The 22,052-nt window shown below is 37.4% G+C and overlaps 1 protein-coding gene across 5 annotated transcripts in view; it reads right to left on the reverse strand.

Annotated features, from left to right (window-relative positions):
* Window positions 1-22,052, reverse strand: part of CCDC91 (coiled-coil domain containing 91) — a 123,517-nt gene that overhangs the window by 3,597 nt on the left and 97,868 nt on the right. For 4 of the 5 annotated variants that reach the window (XM_061358178.1, XM_061358196.1, XM_061358161.1 and 1 more), the window contains one exon: window positions 18,255-18,368. In XM_061358178.1, the coding sequence (XP_061214162.1) occupies window positions 18,255-18,368 (114 nt within the window). Of the gene's footprint in view, window positions 1-7,856; window positions 8,111-18,254; window positions 18,369-22,052 lie in introns of those variants that run through there. The other variant, XM_061358187.1, reaches the window with a different exon arrangement.

Consider the following 22,052-nt stretch of genomic DNA (forward strand, 5'->3'; position numbering starts at 1 on the left):
CAAATGAATTAAGTATGCATTTGAGGAGTCTTTGCTGAACTCAAGTGGTTAGTTTGTAGTCTCCCTTTGTGAATAAGAAAAGTTTATTGGCTGTAAAGAGTTTATGTAAGCTCAACAACATACAAATTTGGAATTCAGTTGCCCCTTGTCTACTCTATTTATGTATAAGCTTTGCCTTGAGCTGTGCATTTTAACATTCTTCCATGCTACAGTAAATGACAAAACACTGAAAGGATTTGGGATTTCCACATAACACAAAAAGAGAAGCAGCAAAATGATGCTGGCTTTGAAAACTGCACGTGCAAATGTATTCATGAGAACATTCCCATTAATGGACAGATTAGCTGGGAAATATAAACAAATCTAATGAAGCTTTGTTATATAATATATTGTTTAATGAAGTGTTAGGAGTGGACACATTTTTATTTTGACCAGTGCCTCAAAATTGCTCTGCTTCTGCTTGCATAATATGCCACAAGATGTGAAAATATGTAAAGTAAGGTATTTTACATCTTGTTTTTCTAAACAGTCTTCCCTCTATATTTTTAGGTCGTGTTCACTTCATGGAATGATCTCATTATTTAAACAAACATAAATGGACATCTGGCAAATTCCAACTGAATATGACTCATATGCAAATGTAATCTGTATGAATAACATTTTACGGGTGAAGCATTCACACAACCAAATCAACCTAACTGTTCTAGTTCTAAAAATAGTAAAAAGTACACTGTGTTGGCCCAGATCTACCACGAGGAGGGAATTTTCTACATCACACCACCACTGTTGTTATTGCTAATCAATGTTTTTCTTCCATCATATGAAGCCTACCCAGCTGAAAGTTCCCAGTTCTGTAGATTGTGTCCTATTGGCACAGCCTTAATCAGCTCAAAGTTTTAATGTTACAGGATCACAGAATGGTTTGGGTTGGAAGGGATTTTCAAAGGTCATCTAGTCTAACACCCCCCTGCAATGAGCAGGGAGATCTTCAACTAGATCAGGCTGCCCAGAAGCACACTCAGCCTGGCCTTGAGTGTTTCCAGCGATGGCCCATTCACCACCTCTCTGGGTAACCTGTGCCTGTTTTTTACCACCCTCAAAAAGAGCTGATAAATAATTCTTTAAAACCAAAATATTATTCACGACTTCCCAAGGGCAGGCAGGTGTTCAGTCATCTCCAGGTCACCAGGGCTCCATCACACATGGCAGTTACTTAGGCAGACAAACGTCATCACTTTGAACATCCCCTCTTCCTTATTCTTCCCCGGCTTTACATGTTCCTGAACTTAAATTATTTTACGTTACTGAATAGTATCTTTTTAACTCTGTACAGATTTATTTGTTTATTAAGAAACGAAATTCCCACAGTCATTGAGACTCATTTTCAAAAAATGTGCTGATTCTGGAAGGGTATTTTAACACATTCACTGCTGTATTTTCCCTTCTGATTAAACCTTCAGTTCATTTTTGAGGTCTAAGTGTTATTCCACCATCTTTCTGCCTCAAGATGACTAGATAAGACTCCGTCTGGGGTCCTACCTCAGTCACATCCCTACACCACCCAGAATAGTGTGCCTTTGAGCAACGCAAGGCATGCTGTGAAGGGAGGCATGTGCCTCAGCAGAACTCTCATCACTGAATAAAGAATTTGACTTGGGAAATGAAAAACTACACATAATCGTGCAGAATACTGCCACCAGGTGACTCACTTCCTCCCAGGCTGCTCTATTTTACTTTAAGTCAATCCATCTTGCCTGGTAGAGCTTCATAAACTCATAGCTCAAACAAAAGTTAGTAATTATTCTTAGCTCTACATTTTCTTAGCTTTTATCATACAGCTTATATTTTCCATAAATTGGAATGGAAGTCTACACAGCTGGTGTCTAAAGTAGAAAATAGTTCCTCTATTGAATATTGTCCAACCCATTAGACAGTTCAAATTGCTAGAAGAGAAACCCAGTCAGAACTCTATAAATAACTACTATATGTCAGAATTATATTACCCATTACTAGTAACTAATAAAATATCTTATGGAAAATATAATTTTAGGTTTAGCTGAATATGGCTGAAACTGTGATCTCACCATACTAAAGATATGTTTTGCTATTAATCTCGCTGTGGCCTGAAGTTCACCCAGAAAAGTGAAGAAAGCAAAATTCATGTTACATACGGCTTTTCAATTTTCACTTTTGTATAAATATTAAGATGTTTGAAAGTGCATTTTTGAAAACTATTTCTTACATATGTTTCCAATGTAGAAAATGGTAGCTACATTTATACAAATACATACTAAATTATTTACCTGTACTTCAAGTGATAATTTGATGAGTAATGTACTTAAATGCAGTTCAGCTCACTATTCTGGTTCTGCAGTACTAACATGAGTAAAAGTTGCAATCTTCTTTTTATCATGAGATTCAATAAATAAAATGAACAGAGATTAAAAAAATAGCAAATTTGTTTAGTAAAAAGTTCTTAATTTTAGTTCTATTACTGGTATTTTTAATGGTTGATCACACATATGTACACTGCAAAATAAGTACAAAATAATCATCCCATTTTAAAATCATGAAGCAGTTTCCCATAAAGATTGTAAAATCAGAAACCAACTTTTGAGTGCCTCTGATTTCTCCTGAAACTCATGCCAAGAAGTGCATCAAGAAAACATTCTATCACAGTATGTCTGTATTCATCTATAAAAGAGGGGTGTCAGTGGTGGAGGACTGAAAATCCTGGAAAGTATCCTTGTCACTCAAAGAAAATCATGTTCATGCAAAGACAGGAAATTCAAATGCAAAATGAATGTTTTGAGGAATTGAAAACAGAGTTTGATATGTAAGAGAACGTGTTCGAAGACTGAGTTTGGCAGCTCTGGATTAGTGAGGCTGATATAAAGGCTTTCCATTTATTTAGTGTTATAAGTAGCTACTTGGTAGTTGTTGAATAGGATTCATTGCCAACGTAATACTTTGAAGTTGAATATTGATTTGCCACAAATAATTGTATATATACATCATCATGGCACCATTACATTTTTTTCAAAGGACTAGTAGCAAACCCACATATTTCCTGTCCCCTTGTTTCAGAAGAAAGGGAACATTTTAACACTGTAGGTAAAAGCAATCATGATTTTGTCGTAATATTTGCGCACCATTCATGGTGCAAAAAAATCCACTGAAATAGGCTAATGCAACTTAATGTTAGGATTCTACACTGGATATTGGCTAACAAGCCTAGTGTTCAGCAGAACGTTACAGTGTAAGTACAGATTCCTAAATGTTATCTCCTGTTTTGAATGGTAGACACCCCTCTTTGAGGAAAAATCAAAGACGAGGGGTTTGCTGGGTACAATTTTTATCATGTTTAGAGTTTGCTAAGTCACCCCCCTCCCCACAACTTACACTAGTGAAAGAGGCTGATGAGATTCTGAAAAATTCTGTAGTTGTAGAAATTCAGTTATATGATTACATTTTCTAGTTAAACTATGGGTTCAGAACACTTCCCTGGTGCACTAACATGAACTTTTCCCCAGAGATCCAACAGAAGGCTTAAAAAAATTTCCCTAGCACATTAAATAGACCATATAAAACTTATTACCTTGAGGAACCTGCAAATCTGAGAGTTGGATGAGGAAACAATGAACTACTTCCTCTCATTTCTATAATGGATGCGAAGGAAAACAGATCCATATGGTACATATGTGTAGCAGAGCTTATTTTAGAGTTAATCCCAGAACAGCACATTTTTGTGTGTCCACCTGTGAATTTCTACTATTGATAGCACTTACTAAGTATATAAAACCAAGGTTCTTCATGGCTGTAATTTATACAGTATCTGCTACACATTAGAAAGCCATCAGTGTTCAAGACTGAACCTCCAGGAAAGAGTGATGTTTAATAAATTATATTGCCACATAAAAATCTTTCTTTCTCTTTAAATAAACAATGCTGCAACTTCTAAACCTGAAGGATTTTATGCTCTGAACTTGATCAGTGAAACCATTAAAATAATACCATATGTTGGACACATCTTTAAAACAGATTTGTCCAGTTTGCTGAAGGGGGTGGGAAAACACCCTGTCAACCCTCTCAGAATCTCTACTGTCTCCCGGCTGAACACAGAAATGTAAGAAAATACTAATTTTCCTTCATATACATAAGAGAAGGAAATTTGCTTTCAATCAAGGAAATGAGATTGAGTGCATAAAGGAATTAAAAGTGTTTGCAGCAACTGCTCACACTACTGTAGAAGTGAAAAATGGACATTATCACAGTATCACAGATGAGGTCTCACCAGGGCCGAGTATCACAGTATCACAGTATGTTAGAGATTGGAAGGGACCTCAAAAGATCATCTAGTCCAATCCCCCTGCCGGAGCAGGAACACCTAGATAAGGTTACACAGGAACGTGTCCAGGCGGGTTTTGAATGTCTCCAAAGAAGGAGATTCCACAACCTCCCTGGGCAGCCTGTTCCAGTGTTCCGTCACCCTCACTGAGAAGAAGTTTCTTCTCAGGTTTAAGTGGAACCTCTTGTGCTCCAATTTGTACCCATTACCCCTTGTCCTTTCATTGTTTGCCACTGAGAAGAGCCTGGCTCCATCCTCGTGACACTCCCCCTTTATATATTTATATACACTAATAAGGTCACCCCTCAGTCTCCTCTTCTCCAAACTATAGAGACCCAGCTCCCTCAGTCTTTCCTCATAAGGGAGATGCTCCACTCCCTTAATCATCTTAGTTGCCCTGCGCTGGACTCTCTCCAGCAGGTCCCTGTCCTTTTTAAACTGAGGGGCCCAGAACTGGACACAATATTCCAGATGAGGTCTCACCAGGGCAGAGTAGAGGGGAAGGAGGACCTCTCTCGACCTACTAACCACCCCCCTTCTAATACAACCCAGGATGCCATTGGTCTTCTTGGCCACAAGGGCACAGTGTCGGCTCATGGTCACCCTGTCGTCCACCAGGACCCCCAGGTCCCTCTCCCCTACACTGCTCTCTAACAGGTCGTTCCCCAGCCTATACTGGAACCTGGGGTTGTTCCTGCCCAGATGCAGGACTCTACACTTTCCCTTGTTATATTTCATCAAGTTATTCCCCGCCCAGGTCTCCAGCCTGTCCAGGTCCCTCTGGATGGCAGCACAGCCTTCTGGCGTGTCGGCCACCCCTCCCAGCTTAGTGTCATCAGCAAACTTGCTGATAGTACACTCAATTCCCTCATCTAAATCGTTGATGAATATATTAAATAATACTGGTCCCAGTACCGACCCTTGAGGCACTCCACTAGATACAGGCCTCCAACTAGACTCCGCCCCATAGACTACAACTCTCTGGCTTCTCTCCTTCAGCCAGTTCACAGTCCACCTCACTACCCGATCATCCAGACCACACTTCCTCAATTTAGCCGCAAGGATGCTGTGGGAGACCGTGTCAAACGCTTTGCTGAAGTCGAGGTAGACCACATCCACCGCTCTACCACCATCCATCCACCGTGTTATTTCCTCATAAAAGGCTACGAGATTTTTCAAGCACGACTTCCCCTTGGTGAAGCCATGTTGACTGCCCCTCATAACTCTCTTATCCTTGATATGCCTTAAGATGGCACCAAGGATAAGGTGTTCCATCACTTTCCCAGGAATGGAGGTGGGGCTAACCGGTCTATAGTTACCCGGGTCCTCCTTCTTGCCCTTTTTGAAGACAGGAGTGACATTTGCTTTCCTCCAGTCCTCAGGCACCTCTCCCGTTTCCCAAGACTTGGTAAAGATGATGGAGAGCGGTCTAGCAATGACCTCAGCCAGTTCCCTCAGCACCCGCGGGTGCATCCCATCTGGACCCATGGATTTATGGATATCCAGATTGCTCAACTGGTCTTTAACCCATTCCTCATCGACTAAGGCAGACCGCTCCGTTGACCTATCTTCATCTGGGGTCTCAGCGGTACAGGGCTCTTCAGGACTGCCTCCAGCAGAGTAGACAGAGACAACGAAGGCATTAAGTAACTCTGCCATCTCTGTATCTTCTGTCACCAGGGCACCCGTCCCGTTCATCAGCGGGCCTACATTGCCTCTGGTGTTAGTTTTACCTGCCATGTATTTGAAAAAGCTCTTTCTGCTGTCCTTGACCCCTCTCGCCAGCTTTAATTCCAAGGAGGCCTTATCTAGACATACAAAAATAACAATGGAAATATTTATGTGTAGAAACACACGAATAATCTCTGGGGTGACGCACCTACTTAACAGACTCAGAACACAGAATTCCTTGAGCAAGTTATTTAAAGACTACTGCCATACACTAGATATGTAGAGTTACCATAATTGCTACTATAGTCCTGATTGGTCTAACAGTCAGATTCAACACACTTAACACATACAGAAATATATTCAAACAGTACTTAGGCATCTGAATATCTCATACAATGAATTGCACTTATGTAATCTTACAGATGAGGCCCTGAAGCTGCAAACTTTTGGATGCAGGCAAAACTGACCACAATAGGGCCTCTCCCACTATTAAAATCAGATAGAAGTCAGGTGTGACAAGAAATCTTACTGATTTTTTTAATTTCCCAACATAAAAAAATTTGCAAAACCTTGTTGAACTTGTAGAAAGTGTCTTCCTTATGGCTTAATATCAGATGCATGTAAGTACAAAGTCACATTTTTTTAATACTGATCTTTACTTCTCACTGTTGAGGAGTAACATTCCACTGTACATCTATCAACATGCACTGCCTATGGCTGCTCTTTCCAAGATCATACAATTTATAATGCCGACAGGAAAGCTACAGGGAATTGTGAAGTTACTAAAATTCACTTCTATTTACAGGCATTGGAACAAAGTACACTCTGCCATTTCTGATTCCTTCTTGTAAGGAAACCTCCACTAAAAACAAACAAACAAACAAACAAACACCCCCCCTCAACTGTGTGTCAATATGTCCTGCTTCTCCTTCTAAATAAAAACAAACAAACCAACAACAAAAGCAAAAAAAAACCCCAAAAAACAACAACAAACAGACAAAACTCCAAACCCATATCACCTACTTAAATCTTTATCACCTAGGTATATCACCTACCACCTTTCATCCTTTTCTTTTTTGATGATTGAAGACTATTAAATAGACTTCTTAAAAACTAAGAAAGAAAAGATCAGTTCCACTACTAAAGTAAACAACAACACAATTAAATCTGGTACCTGTACATTAAATGAAAAATGTATATATTTGAATTAATACAAGATTAAAACAGGGAATTATTTTGCAGACTGCTTTTAATGATTTATAGAGTACAGGCTCAGTAACACTGGCTTAGACTGGGCTGTTTTCAAATAAACCCAACTTCCCATGTGTTATGCCAGACAGGACCAATTAAAGAATGAAAAAACCCCTACAAAAAGCAAACGGCAAGAAATTACTTGAGATGGCCACAAATCACAGGTGCTGATCATCCCTAATTTGTTCAAAATACTTTAATGTTACCTCCATTGATACTCATAATCTTAAGTCTCATTATATTTCTGTGAATGCTATTATAATTGTTTAGCAAATGGAGTCATGCAAGTGAATCTGTGCTGTATGTCTTCCTGAGCAAGATCTGATTCTAACCCAGCATGGAACTCATCAGTGTCTGCAAAATCTCTAAAAGGTATCTGGTTAGCATTTGGTTTTGGAAAGTATCTGTATAGCTCCTGATACACACTAGATTCCAGTCTCCAGAAGACTAATTGCAGTGTAACCAAGGGCAGAAGACTCATTACACTGTAACTAAGGGCAAAATTCATCAGACCAACTGCTCTGATATGGAAGAAGGAACTAGAAATATACAACAGCACCTAAATAAAGGATTTGCAAGTGACTAAGACTGCTTTCTAGCCAGGTTTGTCAGATCCCGAGTCCTCATAGACAGCAGAAGTCCTTAATAGGTTTGGTTTGTTTGGGTTTTGGTTTTAATCTTGTTTTAAGTACCCAAGTTCCTCTTAGGCACCATCACATGCTGCTTTAATATGGCTACCAATGACTTGGCAGAGATTATACAGGGCTTCTGTGGAGCTTTATAACCACAAATTACCATCTTTCCAGGAAAGTGCTTGAAAACTATCAATCAGACTGCTTCCTGAAAAGCAGGATTGGGTGATAGACTGAGTACCAAAGATCTGCTTCATTTGTCAGTATGTATACATGTTCCAAATTAATCCAGGCTGTGTTTGGTTAAAAGCAGTATGACTACTATTCCATTGTCATGGGTGATGTCTAAATAATTATATCTAAAATGATTCTTCCTTAATAGAAGATTAACCATGAGAACAATTTCCTTGCCTCTAAGAAGAAATACAATGGTTAATAATACACATGACAGAGAATCACTATTTTAGACTGGGAAGTGAAAAACAATATTATATACAAACCTGAAACTACAGATAACATAAGGAATCAGATCATAGTTATTCAATTTAGATATCAAGGAGACTGGATTATATCCTGATTATCTGAAGGTTGTTGTGAAATTGTGACGCTACATCCCACTATCTCTCTCTAAGGAAAAGCATCCCATAACAACACACTGGAGCTTGGCACATACGAAACAAGCATGAGAAATATCTTAGTTTTGAGGAACACTTGATATAACAGTCATGTTTCTAGCTTTCATTTTAAAGAAACTTATTTTAAGATGTGACAGGATGAAACAGCATATTCTTGAAGGTATAGGCATAGATGATATTCACATGAATACAGCCATCATTCTAAAATCACCATTGTATATTAAAGTCAATGGATTCATACAAAGAAATTAAACAAGGAAAATCAGCCTGTAGTGAATCTGTGATAAATTTAGAGTTAAGTCAGTGCTAGGCATATATGCATTAAAATAAATAATTAAGCATTAAGACTCTGGGAACAGAAAATTATTTTATTACTATTCAGACAGGCATTTTTTGAGACCGCACTTACTACTGGACTTCTTCTTCAGCACTGAGAGGATTGCAGCTTTTGCTGATATTTTTTACAGATACATTTTACTGGAAACCTCAGTTTGGAATTTGAAACCAAACTACTGCAGCAAAATTCAGGACAGCTGCTGGAGAAGCACTTCATAAAGCTGCAGCTGGAACAGTATCATCAAAGACAAGACCTCCTTGTTTCAAAACATACACAGACTGAGTACCCATGGCTCTCAGCAGGTCATCACAACAACACAAGCAGAAGATTCTAAAGAAGTCACCAGAAAAACATGATAATCTGCAGGTTTTATATGCTACACAATTACAAATTACTGCCAGCCAGAACAACATGAGCATAGTATACTCCCCAAAGTAGCTTCCTTTGGTTACTAGATTAGCTGTTCTGCTTTTTTTCCAGATGCAGGTTTGTATTAAGGTTTTGCAGTGAAATAACACCACCAAGGACATAACAACCACAAATAAAAGAGTAGGTTTTTGCTTGTAATAATATCTTATTTTATACTATTTAAAAAAAAAAAAAAAGATAAGAAGTTGTTGCTGAGGGATGGGGTACGAGGCAAGGGAGGGAAAACCACACTTGACAAATTATATGAGTCAGTAGTCTGCATCCAAGGCAGAAAAAGAACTTATGCACATATTAACTATACATATAAAAGTAATTGAAGCATCTTGCTAAATTTCCAACTCATAGGTAAAGGCTGCTTAGTCTTTTTATCATCCATGATAATTTGAATATAAAAAGTAATCAGGCAATCGCATCGTGTTGCCTCACCTATCTACTCTTACTATTGCTGTAGGTAAGAAAATTTGCTTCTTTACATGTTTCTGTAGCTTCACAGACAACTTAAGTCTCAAACTTTGATTCCACTGGCTTTGCTGCAGGAATCCAATTGCAGGACATAATCATTAGAACGATTCATCAGAACACAACTGGTAAGTGCAACTTTCCAGTTTATTTTTTTAAATCAAAATTCAGTGGAAGGATAAAACCAGTAAAACAAAAAGACATATGAGAAAGAGAGCAAAGAAGCTACAAGATTTGGTATAAAAACAGCTTGAAAAAAACTGCATATAACCAGTTCTGAAAAGTTTCAAATAATTCCCCAGCTAAAAAACCAACAAAAATGAAAGCAGATGAAACAGAATAAACCATCCTTAGGCACAAAGTTATCTACTCATTTGTGCAGTGAACAAAAGAAAATATTAACACCCTATCAAAACTGAACAGCCAAGAGAATCTGTTGAGTAATGGGACTTTGTGGTGTCCCTGCAATTACTCTAGGCTTACCCTGTTCTTGCACACAGACAGAGAAATTCTACAGAGCACAACTTGTTTTTCATTTTTAATTAAGATGCTGCAAGTTTTGGATCTTCACAACACAGATCTGGAGACCACAAGACTGCCCTTACTTGTCATGGAAACACAATGGAAAAGAGAGTTCTGTGTTCTGTCCTTTTCTCTTTGGGGCTCCAGTTCTATTGCAATTAAAATGGCATCACAGAAATCTAGGGATGAAAAAGGCCTTTTCCCAGCTTCTGATATTTGCACTGAGGACTCACAATAATGTCAGAGTGAAACAATTGCCTCTTCTCTCCTGCAATATGACAGCTTTGCACGTGCATGCCAAAATGCCTTTACTGAGCATATCCATCATTAACTTTCCAAGACTCTTTAGGATCCCCTTGGTGCCAAGAGTACAGCAGGGACTTGCAAAAAGTCAGAAAGTTGGCCTATGACTAAGAAAATAAAATTGCAGATGATTGTTTAGCTTTAATTAATGCAAGTTGATCATATTGAACTGATTAAACTTTGCATGTATGTCATAGTTTAAGCCCAGCCTGTCATTCAGAAACCACGCAGCTGTTCACTCACTCCCCCGCCTTTCTCCCCCCCCGCTCCCGGAGGGATGGGGAGGAGAATCGAAAGAATGCAACTCCCACGGGTTGAGATAAGAACAGCCCAGTAACTAAGGTATAACACAAATCACTGCTGCTACCACCAATAATGATAATGATAAGGAAAATAACAAGGGAAGAGTATACAACATCTCAGCACCAGCCGACTGATACCCAGCCTGACCTGAGCAGTGATCTCGCTTCTGGGTAACTGCCCCAGTTTTACATCCTGGGCACGACATGCTGTGGTATGGAATACCTCTTTGGTTAGTTTGGGTCAGGTGTCCTGTCTGCGCTTCCTCCCGGCTTCCCATCCTCCCTGGCAGAGCATGAGACTCAGAAAGTCCTTGGTCAGAGTAAACATTACTGAGCAGCAACTGAAAACATCGGTGTTATCAGCACTGTTCCCAGGCTGAAAGTCAAAACCACAGCACTGCATCAGCTAGTAAGAAGGAGAAAAATGATTGCTACTGCTGAACTCAGGACAATGTAGTACACAGTAATGTGGATTACACCAACTTAAAAATTTATAACTGCTGCTGTGTTCCCAAAATACCTAATTATACGTACTCTAAATTTCTCAATTAGAAAATGTCAGTGAAATACAAATCATAGGAATACAAATTTGCTTATAAGCATACAGAGGAGTTTCAAAGAAAAAGACTGAAAATGAATAAGCTTTTTAACGAAAATGACAAAATCCTCATCAAGTACTCCTCAAAGCATTCACTTCTTCATTTTAATAGAATAATATATGTTTAACCTTCAAAGTGCAGCTGACTTAGCTTTCTCAGTAGGATAGTAAAATAAGGGCATTCATGTTCATTCACATGCAAGGATCCATAGTTTTGTCTGGTTTGTTGTTGCTTTTTTTCTTTTCTTTTCTTAGTCAATCTAATGAAAATTCCTGTGGGCAAGAATCACAAGTTGCATTAAAAATGAGCAATTCCGCACATGTAATTAAGAACTCTGACTTTTTTTCTCTACTTAATCCCAAAACAGCTTTTGTGAAAGTTTTAGAGAATGCAAAATAACCAATCTCAAGACAAATGATCTGTTTAGAATTCTCAGATTTCCAGAAGTACAGTATAAAACACTGTTCAATTGTAACACTGAAGGATGAGTCAGGAACAATTCAGGAGAGCCTCACTTACAGGGGACAGGAGGTGTCTAAGGATGCATCACTTCCTCCTGTCAAACAAAGACCTCCTAATGGACAATAGAATGAAATATGGAAGTCTTCTGTTTTCTTATCAAATACTTGCAGAACAGAGGGACCCTGGTTACAGATGTTGCATTTCCCTGGACCTCAGGTGCAGCTTCATCACCTCATGATGTGAAAAACAACACCAGTATCCACTGTTGGATACATCTGGGTGACATTAGTACAGTGTACACTGCAAATCTTTATTAACGTGAACAGTCTATTATCCACAGAGCAAGTTGAATGATTATGTGATTGCAGATCAAATCCAAAGTCAGCATACCTGTTACAGTAATTATAATGAAGTGCACTGGATTAAAAACGCAATATATCTAAATCACAAGCGTAGTTTTGAAATAGTGTACTAACTGGTCATCTCATTGTTGAACATTATAATTCATCCTGTTATTTTTTTTCCCTTTTGCCTTTGATAGCACAATGTTTTCTCAGCAATAACACCACTTGATTTCAGTTTCAGCTGGAATATCACCTGACTAATCTTGGTCTTTGTAGATTTACACAGTGAGGCACAAAAGGATATATGAAACAGTTTAAAGTAAAGAACTTCAAACTCTGGCAATTTTACTCTGAAGTAACTGCAAAAATCATACAATAGATTACACATGTAATTTCAATTAAATAGCTTTCAGCAGCATTAATGATTACTCAGGGAGTTTGAAAATTATAATTTTGGTTATTTAACAATTTTCTTTAGATTTTAATGAAACTAAGTAATTGACAGAGAACTGTACTTCCCCCACCCCCCCTTGCAGTTTAAAAGACTATAATTATAAAGACTATAATTTATAGGAAATTAAAAATTCTCTTAAATGCATGATGTTTCAGTACTGAAAAGTGGCAGAAAAATGCGGAAAATATATAAGGATCTATAGATTGGAATACTGTATTCCTCCATCAGAAACTACAGTTTAATTTTAGTACCTGGAAACAATAATTGCAAAGCTTATAAAGACTTAGAGTACAGGAAAAAATGCTCAGCTTCTTCTGTAATACTACTTCTGTATCCCATGCAGAACATTGCTCCAGTATGCCTTATTCACAGAAGAGAAAAAGAAAAGCCAGGTGCACCAACTCATCTTACACTACAACTTTACATAAATCCCTTACTTAATCCATTGGATTTATACTGGTCTTTGAGTTGGGTAAAGGAGCAGTGTGAAAATGCTCTTAAAGCCTCAATGTAAATGTTTCTTTAATCCTATTAAAGCCATAAAACAGACCCAGCTGAAGGAGCAGGAAACTGAGCTAAGGAACTCTGAGTGACCCCATCACTACTGTCTCTCTTGGCAGTGACCTGTTGGTCACAAGTTCATCCTAGGCATGGCACAGATGTTCCGACATCAGGCTGATTCAGGACATCAATATGTGGACCCCTGTATCACATACGAACATAACAGATTGTGATGTGTTTTGTAGTGACATGAAGTTTTTCATGGTAATTTAAAGCTGAATTATTAAAATAGTTGATATAGAAATAAAAGACAGGATTAAATGTTTTTCAATGTGACTTTGTTGCATTACACAGAACTTTATGTTCCCCAAACATGACATTAAATTCAGCCAAAATGATACAGCCTTATTGCTTTTCTTTTAAAGTCAGAAGAAGAGGAAAAAGTTAAAAGAAAAAACACTCAAGGTGACACCGCACGTTAAAAACTGGGAAACTGGTCTGTTAAAATGTGTTGGTGGTAACATTTAGGGTTTGGACTCTCATTAATGTGGCCCCAGGGAAAATATAAACACTCTTTCTGAAATTAAATCTCCAGTTTGCCCACCGCAGTCTTGTTTTCAGCTTCAGCTGCTGGCACGTCAGCCTGCAATTGAGGCCTTGCATCAAATGCCAAGCCAAACATTCAGGAACAAGAATGGTAATGACACCCTATTTTGTTTTAAGTCATATTAAAATATAGCAATATTAAAAAAAAATCACTTATTTGGATTAATAACTTAAAAGAAACTGATTTTCATAACCTCTCCCACTTGCACTTGCCGTCAAATAATAAACCTTCAGAGGAAAGCTGTGCTTGACGCTTGAAATCAAGCACACTTGCAAACCAGTAACATATCAAAATTCTGATTGTAACTGTCTAACTCTCAAGGGTATAAGTTTTACCTTCAAGAATTAAAAAAAATTCCCTGAGTTGACGAGTGATTTTGCAAGTGACTTAACACAAACAGATCGATAAACGACAGTCACCAATCTGTAACACAAGCCAGTGTCCTTCCTATTCACACTAGCAACATATACATTATGACAGTACAGAAGGCTACTGCTGAAGTCTCAGAAAAGAGAGGGGGAAAAACTAATAGCTGGAGCAGCACATTCCCAACTTGAATGCAGTGTATTCACGAAAAACAGAAGGAATTCTAGAGAGAATTTAAACAGATACTGGTACGCAATGTTGCAGTAACAGGGTTATGATTTGAAGGTGCTTTCTGGTAATAACATTGTTTTCAGATTACTTTTGACAATCACAGACAGTTTCAGCTACCAGGCAGGCATCTTATTTATCTTCTACTGTACTGAAACTGGGAAAATGTATGACTTGTACTTTAAGGTACAGACCAAGATGAGCTGACCCTCCAGGAATGGGTGTTATTAGGGTAAGTTCTAGTATTTTCCAAATATTCCAAGTATTTTTCAGAAAAGAGCTAAAATATTTCCAGTTCTTCTAGCTACATGGTAAATAGCTATGCTGACTGTCTGAGCAGATACCAAGACCTTGTACAGGTAACCTCCCACACATCTCACCAGCTGGACAAAACTGCTCAGAAAACACCTGGTCAGGGAAGCAAGAAATGGGCTGGAATTCTAGTCTCCTAATTTAATTGTATTATTAGCAAACTAAAGGAATAATTTCTTTATACAAAGCCAGAAGAGAAACTTGCCAAATTTTTCTTCATGTTACAGTAAGACGAAATGGCTCATACCAGCTTGCCAGTGATTCTTAAATTGAAATAAAATACTGTTGTCCTTAGTTTCCACAATACTGGAAAAAATGATCTATTAAATACTAAACCCCCCAAAAATCTCATTTGGATATTCGCAACTCTGATGTGTGCAGTATTGGTAAATATTAGTCAGAGAAATGCAATGGTTAGTTACGCTTTCTTCTAAAGGTTATGAGACACAGCTGCACAAATCATATGGGAACACATTGTAGTACAGTGGATTTCATTACATTGCTTATATCTTCTCCCAGCTTCTGTCCCTGAAATCAGGAGGGCAGTGCATTTGCAACAAGTGTCTGTGTCTTTCAGGGAATGAAAACAAGTCTGTCATTCAAATTATTAATCAAGTCCTAGCACACAAGCTTTCCCCAGTTGGCTAAAATATGCCCTTCAAAGTCAATGAGAGCAGTGTACAGTGTAGCAGGCAACATGTAACTGATTAATATAGTTCAGATTATGTAGAAGGAGACTGAATGTTGTGTTTGAAAAAAAAAATAGGACGTAGAGCAAAGAATTTCCTGACCTTTCTAACAAATAATTAGAAACAGATCTTAGTTTGAAGTGCAGTAGTGTCCAATTAACTGCTTTGATCATTAGAATTTTTATAAGACACCTGGAAATATTTTGGGTTTTACTATTACTATTCAGCCTTACTTAGTTTCTGGACAATTTAAAATGACACTGTCAACATGAAAAATGACATTTCTGTCTGAAAGTTTCATATCTATTTGTAACTAGCTCCTAAGGTGACAGAAATTTAAGTGCATTTGTGAAAACAACTCAAAACACTATGCTATGTCTCTCAGTTTGCCTAGTTTTCACTTGCTGAACAAAAGTGAAGGAAGAACAGGAGACGGGAAGGTGAACTGTCTTACATCCTTCAGTTCAGCATGAGCCAAAAGAATGGCTAACTGTTGCACAATATAGAACCTGGCTCTACATCTTCACTGATGAGGCAGGTATTTCAGAAGTTGTGAGACCATACTCTGAGATAGCCACTGGCAGAGAGGCAGGCAAACACAAAACAAGTAGGAAGCAAGTATGACAGTGATATTCTTGAATTCTCTCATGCAACTGAAAGTGGTAGATATCAGGAGGAACTAAAACCCAGCCTGAATTCTCTGGGTGGCATTTTAGTCTATATAGATATCTCCTCTGACAAACAAATTGTCCTGGGTTTAGCAGTAGTAGTCATTTTTCTTCTTCTTGGTAGCTGGTGCAGTGCTGTGTTTTGACTTTCAGCCTGGGAAAAGAGCTGATAACAATGATGTTTTGGTTTGGCCAAGGACTTTGTGAGCTTCATGCTCTGCCAGGTAGGAGGGAAGCTTGGAGGTACCAGAGACAGGACACCTGACCCAAACTGACCATACCACAGCATGTCATGCCCAGGATGTAAGGGAGAGTTACCCAGAAGAGCTAAGACTGCAGGATTGGAGGAGGTACTGGTCGGTGCTCAGTCGGGCTGGGGGGGGCGAGTTATCGGTCGGCTGGTGCTGAGGTGTTGCATTCTCTTCCCATGTTATTTCCTTTATCATTATTATTAGTGGTGGCAGCAGCAGTGATTTGTGTTACACCTTAGTTCTAAACTGTTCTTATCTCAACCCGTGGGAGTTGCATTCTTTTTGATTCTCCTCTTCGTCCCTCTGGGAGTAGGGGGAGGGCAAGAAGGGGGGGAGAGAGCGAACAAGCTGTCTGGCTGGGTTTGAACCACGACACAAATACAACAGCAGCTTGAAATTCATAACATTTAAATGATCTGTTGTCCCATGTTAGGAGCTTAGACAAGCAGGTTCTTTGAGCAACTGCTCTCCAGATATCCTTTGGGAGAAAAAATATTCCTTGGGTTCATCTCCTGCTGACATATCACTATATGGTCAAATGTACCTTCACACAATTAATAAAGATAATTTCTGGACATGCTGTGATACATTTTCTCTGGAGAAATGTGTCAGTTGATCAGTAAGGGCAAGAAATTGACTGAAATATGCTGATATTCAAGAACTCTACAAAATGAATGAAAATTATGCTCCTTATACATAATCCGATGAGGATTTTGTTTCTTTGAAGATGACATTCTCATTGTTTCACTGATTTGTAAAAACTTCACAAGCAAAAGGCAGATTAACAGTAGTCAGACAAGGGAATAATGACACTGAGCTCCAACTACGTGTAGATGGAAAGAAAATGAAACAAAGTCTCCATTTCTAATGAAAATGGAAATCTAAGAGATTAAGGACCCACAGCTGCTATTGAAGTCCCTGCACTAAATTGCTGTCAAGTCAAATTGGTGTGATGTAGCTGTCAACAGTAAGGATTCTGCATTAGATGGACTAGATGATATGCATTAGTGGTCCTATTTATGATACAAGCTAATTTAATAGAAAACCCATTTTCAGTTTCCCCACAGGTTATCCTCTGCAAATGACCAGCTTCAGGTCTAAACAAACTCAAACATCGTTATGGATTCTTTTTTGCCCTGGATGTCTGTTTAAATGTCTTTGTCAGTAAGACCCATACTAGTAAATGGAAGCTTCTCCATTCACAGCATAATGGAAGAGAGAGCTCATCCAATACTAATTTTAACTAGTAGTAGAGTGCAACATCTGAAGATAAATCATACTTCCTATAATACCATATATAGCCCACAAAAGCAGGGCACACAAGAGGCCGAACATTATCTCTTCTTCCTTCTCCCTTCCAGGACATTACTAATTAGGTTCAAGCTTAGTGATTTTATTTATTGAGAATACTTAAATCACTGAATTTGATCTTACAGTTTGAAAGAGGGGTTTTTGTTTGTTTTCTTTTTATAAAGAGCCTTGAAGGGGAGGCTCCTACTTGCTCTCTGGAACCAAATTAAACTGTCTTTTTTAAGTTTCATTTTACTGTTGATACATAATCATTAAACTGCAAGTATACAGCATTAACGAAATACCTGAAACTGAGCTTCAGAACATTGCAACATTTTGTAACAGGAACCATGCACTGGTTATAAACGATGCTCAAGAGAATACCATAACATTTTCAGGCTGCCATATGAGTTGAGAGGATTGTTAATGACCTTTTGTGCATGCAAACTGCACACAAAGGTAACCTGTGAACATCAAATAGCATCTGTTATTGATACTGAAGTCCTTTCTTGTGCATTTTAAGACAGTAAGGATTAATAAGCTTTATCTGTTTCTCAATGCATGAAGTGAAGCCCACAGCCAGTGGTAACTCACCCTTTTCTGCTCTTTAATATATTCCATCAGTTCCTGTCTTGTCCTTTTCACTGCTTCTTCAACTGCCTTTTCATTTCGTTTTTGCTCCTCCATTAGTGCTTCCTTGACAATTTCCTTTTTGAAAGGAAATATGTAAGAGTAAATATTAAAAGTATTTCACATATGTAATAACAGGTCATCCATTTCCTTCCTGTTGAAATTGTACCATGAACACACTCCTTTCTCAATGACAGTTATCCTAAAGGTATGTGATATCTTTAAAAATATATTTTAAATTCAGTACTTCAATAATTAAAAGGCCTGAGAAGAGCAAAATAATCACTTTAAAGATGTATTGCAGATGCTCTGAGGGAGGATTTGGAGGACAGCAAATGGAACTAAGTGAAAACATTCACTAGGGTTTCTAGCGTAATTATTCGCACACATGTTTTTTTTCACATCAAAACTTTTTAAAAATTAAAGGTAAATATACATGAACCATCTTCCCTATTACTGTTTGCTGATTAGACATTAATACTCTGTTACTAGTAGGCAATGCAAAAATGTATCTACAGGTTTTCCTGACTGCAGAGTAAGAAAGACACATTTTATGACACAAATCTGTAATTTAGATTTGTGAAAGTGTGGCAGGTTGCCCTATTCTTTCTTTTTAACATTTTTTCCCCATTTTTTTTAACCCCTTCCTTCCTTCCCACCCTGCAATCTCTTCTGGCCAAGGACCAAAGATCTAAACCAAGTTCAAAGTCTTCCTTTTGCTATATGCTGCACTACCAGGTATGATCCATCATCCATTATTAACTAAATATTAAACAAGAATAATGCCTTCTAAGCAACACAGTTCGTACACAGAAAGTAAAATTTAACCTCATTTTTCACCATGTCAGTAAAAAAAAGATAAAAATCAAGGATAGCTTAACTTTTCTTTCAAATTTAATTGTTCACAGGCTTTCAGGGTCCTGTCAAAATGACTGAGTCTACCTTATACATGCACTGTCCAGCTTAGAAGAAATCAATTATTTTGCTGCACTACTTAAAGTACTCAATTTAAAGCAGAAGTTAAAGGAGAAATATATAACTTTACAAGTGTTTGTGAGATAGAATGACAACATTTTTTTGCTTTATTTACTGATTTAAGAAACGTTTGTCAAGCTATAGCGACACCTTCTTTAAATACAGAATGTCAAAATGCTGAGGTATGCATTCTTCACGCTTTAAAATTCTGTCTTCTTTGCAGAAAGTATTTTTTTTTAGGAACTCAATTGTATTGAGTGGATTCACTCCAGAGAAAGGTGGAATTGTAAGGCTTTAGAAGTAGAAGATATTTCTGAAGTTATATAATTCATCTGTACATACAGAGCAGCATCTTACCATATGCTGTTAGTGTACAAAATGAATTGGACCAAACCACATTTTTTCTTAATGACTGTTCAGTGGAAGTGTTTCAGTGGGAAGTGTTATTTCTTACCTTTAGCTATTTACTCCTCTTCAGCCTAAACTGAATAGTTTCTGCAAAACTACACTTCTGCCATTTTTTAAAACAGAAAAAGTCTAAAATCCCAAATTTCAAATGTGTAACAATATAGCCCCTTCTGGTCTGCAATACAGCAAATACGAAAAACACAGTTGTGAAAAGTGATGATCATTCTTTTTGATTTTAATTCAGTTTACAAAAAATAAATAAATTCCTGAGACAAAGATCTCTTTCACACTAACAGAAAAAGTAGCAGAAAGATAGATATTATAGAAATACGCTTTTTTCATAATTATATTCTCATGGCAGTTTTATTTGTCAAAAGGTACCAAAATACTGTCTTAGAATGGAAAAAAAGCCCATTATCTACCCCATTAAACCCTTAAAACAAATTACAGAATTAATAAGGTGCTATATCTTAGTATGTAGAAAATATATCATCAAGAAAATACTTACAAGCAATTAAAGTATGTTAACTTCCCTTGCTATCGTGTTACTTGAAACACTATGTGAGTAGAAGTCTAAACAAAAAATACAATTAAACTCTACAAGTCTATTAAGAAAAAACAAAACAAACCAAAAAACACTAGTGATACTTTTATGGAAGACTGTTTGATTACACCAGTATTAAACCAGAAAACAGAAAATTGCAAAGAATTCTTTTCCATTTACAGTGGCACGTTCCCAAAATTTAGACCAGTATTAATTCTCTGAAGAATATAGTTATGGGTAACAGTGAAAGCAAAGTTGTACAACATCCTGTTGAAGTGAAGCATATCATAATCATACTAGCTTTTACTGTTTGTTATTTCAAGAGCAACAAGTTAATCTAAAAAATAAGTTATTTTCTAACATAGAATCATAAAATAGTTAGGGTTGGAAAGGACCTTAAGATCATCTAGTTCCCCAGAAGGAACAAAAAATTACTGGTTACTTCTACACTATTAGATAAAGATGTTACCTTAACTTTTTACGTTCTCCCCCTTCCCCCTTTGTCATAGTATTTATAAAGTAAGAGTTTTATAATAAGGAGATCCAAGGATCCTCTTAGCTTCCCTAGATCTTCCAAAAAAGGAAGATTTAAGAATTCAAGCCAAGTCCCTCGTTGCTTTTCAGTGCCTCAACTCTAGTGCATAAATGTTAGCTTTCCTATATAAAATGTTAGCTTTTCTATATATTCCCAGAAGTCAGCAGTTCAGAAAAATATGAATAATCCTGAATCAGTGGATATCCCAAAATACTAATATTTCAAAAAGCAAATACCTACTCCCAAAGGTTCTGGAAATAGCTAGAATATGGAACAGCTATTCCAGTTTCTTTAATCCCTGTGCTTTCTTTAGTCTTACATAGATCTTTTAATGACACAGTGGATGACTCAAAATTTGAGTGAGAACAACTGCCATACCACATACTAAGTTTAATTTTAAGTGAACACAGCAAACAGAGCTTTAGTAAAGCCTTTGACACCATTTCACAAAGTATTCTCCTTGAGAAACTGGCTGCTCATGGCTTGGATGGAGGTACTTTTTGGTGGATTGAATACTGGCTGGATGGCTGGCTTTCATGAAGTGCTCTCCTATAAGTTCTCAAAGTCATAGTCTGTCTTCACACTATTTCTGTCAGTCATTACAGCAAATTATCAACTGATACAAAGTTTATTTAAACTGATATTACCTATGACTAGTGTTTAACAAAGGCTTAGCTGCATGTACATCCTATCAGCATATGCACTTTCTTCAATCTTTCATCTCTTTCTTTGCTCTTTACTGCTATATGTACCTTTTGATTTTATCCTAACTTAGATTTTGGTTGCAGAGGTAAAAATTGGCCATTATTTCATCTTTAGGTAAAGAGGGTACAGCATATTTGAGGCTCTTAGTGCTATTTTAAGATTCAAGAAAATGGGAAAGTCCATTTTGCTATAAGAAGCTGAGGAAGAACACTCCACAAAAGGCACTTGAGGTGTAACCTTTTTTTAAATTTTATTTTACTTTTCAACTATCTGATCAGAGGCTGGAGTACTACATTGCAGTCACAAAATTACGGGGCTTTATATACATGCACTGGACATCAGTTAGAAGATTAGAATACCTAATGAAAAATAAAGTTATTCAATTACTCAGTTGACAAATCATATTCAACCATATGTTAGGAATCACAACCATGTAATCACAATATATGTACCTGCAGGAAAACCAAAATTAAGAAACAGTGTACGGGATATATCAGAGAACTCTAGTCAGTATAAAAGAAAAAAAAACAACAAAAAATAGCAAGGAAGCCGTATGATGGTTTGCAATTTTATAGGAAAATTCTTCTGTTTCCAC

This window comes from Neopsephotus bourkii, unplaced genomic scaffold, assembly GCF_033783945.1.
Source record: "Neopsephotus bourkii isolate Nb327-2 ecotype Australia unplaced genomic scaffold, CSIRO-AGI_Nbou_v1 NB_107, whole genome shotgun sequence".
Taxonomy (NCBI): domain Eukaryota; kingdom Metazoa; phylum Chordata; class Aves; order Psittaciformes; family Psittacidae; genus Neopsephotus; species Neopsephotus bourkii.